At 40.0% G+C, this 2,667-nt stretch overlaps 1 protein-coding gene across 1 annotated transcript; it reads right to left on the reverse strand.

Moving 5' to 3' along the window:
• Positions 1-823: 823 nt before the first annotated feature.
• LOC111370697 (ADP-glucose phosphorylase-like) lies at positions 824-2,667 on the reverse strand. The gene is made up of 3 exons (XM_022992537.1): positions 2,118-2,667; positions 1,732-2,022; positions 824-1,301 (listed from the first exon to the last, which is right to left on the reverse strand). The coding sequence occupies exons 1-3, from the start codon at positions 2,598-2,600 to the stop codon at positions 1,035-1,037; spliced, it is 1,041 nt and encodes a 346-aa protein (XP_022848305.1). The 5' UTR covers positions 2,601-2,667; the 3' UTR covers positions 824-1,034.

Raw genomic sequence — 2,667 nt, forward strand, 5'->3', positions numbered from 1 at the left:
TTCATTTACCACAAAAATCTTCCCCAAAATCTAAAGGATTCGACCGGAATAAATCCACAAAGTTGACTACCCGAAAAGACGAAAATTTGGGCAGATTTTTCTATTTTTTGAGCGACTTTTGGGGCAACTTCCGACCACCAAGACCGTCGGATTTTAATACTGTTGGAAAGTTTATAATCTCCTCTTCAATTACTATCCAAAATCTCCCCATAACTCCAAAGGATTCGACCGGAATAAACCCATAAAGTCAGCATCCCAAATCTGGACAAATTTTCTCCTTTTTGGATAGCCAAATTTGTGGATTTATTTTAGCCGAATCATTTGGAGTTTGGGCGAGATTTTGGATGGTAATTGAAGATGACATTGTGGACTTTCCAATGGTATCAAAATCCTGCGGTCTTGGTGGTCAGAAGGTGCCAGAAAATCGCTGCAAAATTCACCCAAAAAAATAAAAAAAAATGCCAAGATTTTCAATTTTTTTGGATGACTTTTGCGGCAATTTTCCCGTCGAATCCCTTGGAATTACGAGGAGATTTTGGATTGTAATTGAAGAGGACATTGTGAGTTTTCCAACGGTATCAAAATTCGACAATATTGCTGGTAGAAAGCGGCCGAAAAGTTGTCCAAAAAATTGAAAAAGTGCATGTAACTTCAATGACCGTTTCCGCAAGTTTGTAAACTCAAGTGATCGTTTCTGAAAGCGCCCGAAACTTAAGTGACCGTTACTATAAGTTTTAAACTTCAGTGACCCTTTGGGAAATGAACCCAAAATTCTATGGGTTTATCTATATACAACCACTAAAACACAATATGCGATGCTATGTTTAATAGTAGTATCGCTTCTCACAGTCAATTCCAGAATATAATACAATGGTATAACACCATAAACAAGGTGAATACAGAATATCTTAAACTATCCACATGTACTTACACTGATATAACAAATTAAAAAAAAAAAAAATATTCCCACACATGTTATAAAACTATTTTTCATAATTATATGCGCTAAACCAAAAAAATGTGCTTGTAAACTTTCATCCATTATTTGGAACACTTACTTCTCTCAAAACTTTCGCAGCATCCTCCGGGAAAACAGGATTTATGTAACACCCTGTCCCCATCTCAAATCCCCCCACACCACTTAACTGGGGCACTATCTGTAAAAACCAGTGAGTGGAAGGTAATTGTGAGGGATTGATCTGAAGTGGAGCAGTGTGAATCATTAAATTGAAAGGCGGGTTGTTCAACTGTGAAGACATCTTCACAAGCATAAGTTTTAGTAATCCTCCAAGATCCACTGCCTGTATTATTTGAAAGTCAAAAGTACAGCAAGTTATTTATTTGAAAGAAAACAGAAACAGTTAGATATTGCAAGCTCAGGTGTCCACTAAATAAATATATCTAAGTATGTCGCATTGTTTTCAAGCATGTAAGAATTTTTAACTAATTTTGATAGTTACGAATTACTTTCAAAATAAGTTACAGATTCTCAAAATAAACTATGTATTTCAACTTTGTCCAACAAATAATTTATTAACTCTAAAACTTAGTTTGCTTATAAGAAAATTATTAGGCTTAGCCGAACATAAACTATATCCGTCTTTAGAAACAAATAAGCTTCATCATTGACAAAATGAAAACCTTTCAATGTCTATCTCACTTCTTCATGATAATAATAGAGCCATCACAAATATGGCAAAACTCAATGGTCGGAAAAGAATCCGCAAATACCTTGTCGCTATCTAGCTCATGAAAATGAGAAGAGTGATATCGAGGAATAGCCCATATCTCAAAAGGGAAAGTTGCAGCAAATGGAACAATCGACAGGAAATGGGTGGATTCATCAATCAATAAATGGTCCGTCCGGACTTGGCAGAGGCTACATTTTCCTGTCTGCTCAAAGAATTCCTTCATGCTTTCAATGCGTGAAGACACCGCGGAAGGAACAACAGGAAGTGCCATTATCTGACTGTGTGAATGACTCATCGATGCACCAGCTGATGAACCATGATTTTTGAACACCTATACATATGAGTAATTCAACAAAACAAATCGCCTCACCTAAAAATGTTAGAGGCTATTTCTCTACAGCAAGTGGAAAATATAGGGGAAAAAACCTGAACATATTTGATGGAATCCAAAGTGCGAAGCTGGTCAATTCTGGTCTTGTAAGCGAGCAAGACATCGCCTACCTGAGCCGGAGAAAGATCGGCCAAGTGAACAGGGTGAACTGGCGACTCGATCACAACGTCGTGAAACCCGAACCCAATCACAGCCACGTCGCCGCTACATTGACCGGACTCGGAAGGGCAATTTGGAAAATTGAGTTCACGGTTGAGAGCAGGGTAGAGGTTCTGGATGACTCTGATTTGCCAGTCGGACGTGGAATCGGGCGGGACCCGGAAAATCTCCGGCGCACACTCGTGCTCGTGGCCCACGCAGAAGGGGCACTCAGATCGGTTGTTGGAGTTCGGATTTAGGTCTGAATTGGACTTGAAGTCCGAAGGTCGCCGTGCTCTCGCCGGTGAGAATATGATCCACCGGTTGTGGATAGCGTCTTTCCGGATCTCGGGCCTCCGATACGTTGCTTCTGCAGCCATCACGCTCTCCTCGCTACGGCTCTCCTTTTTACGTGTACTCACCACTCCCGTGCAAGAGGACCTAGAG

Source organism: Olea europaea, chromosome 2, assembly GCF_002742605.1.
Source record: "Olea europaea var. sylvestris chromosome 2, O_europaea_v1, whole genome shotgun sequence".
Taxonomy (NCBI): Eukaryota; Viridiplantae; Streptophyta; class Magnoliopsida; order Lamiales; family Oleaceae; genus Olea; species Olea europaea.

What these genes read in the sequence shown, in the direction of transcription:
- LOC111370697 (XM_022992537.1), bottom strand. Translation starts at nt 2,600, where the DNA reads ATGGCTGCAGAAGCAACGTATCGGAGGCCCGAGATCCGGAAAGACGCT. An exon ending in ATTCCATCAAATATGTTCAG is followed by an intron (nt 2,023 to 2,117) that starts GTTTTTTCCCCT and finishes TCATATGTATAG; the next exon opens with GTGTTCAAAAATCATGGTTC. An exon ending in ATGAGCTAGATAGCGACAAG is followed by an intron (nt 1,302 to 1,731) that starts GTATTTGCGGAT and finishes CAAATAATACAG; the next exon opens with GCAGTGGATCTTGGAGGATT.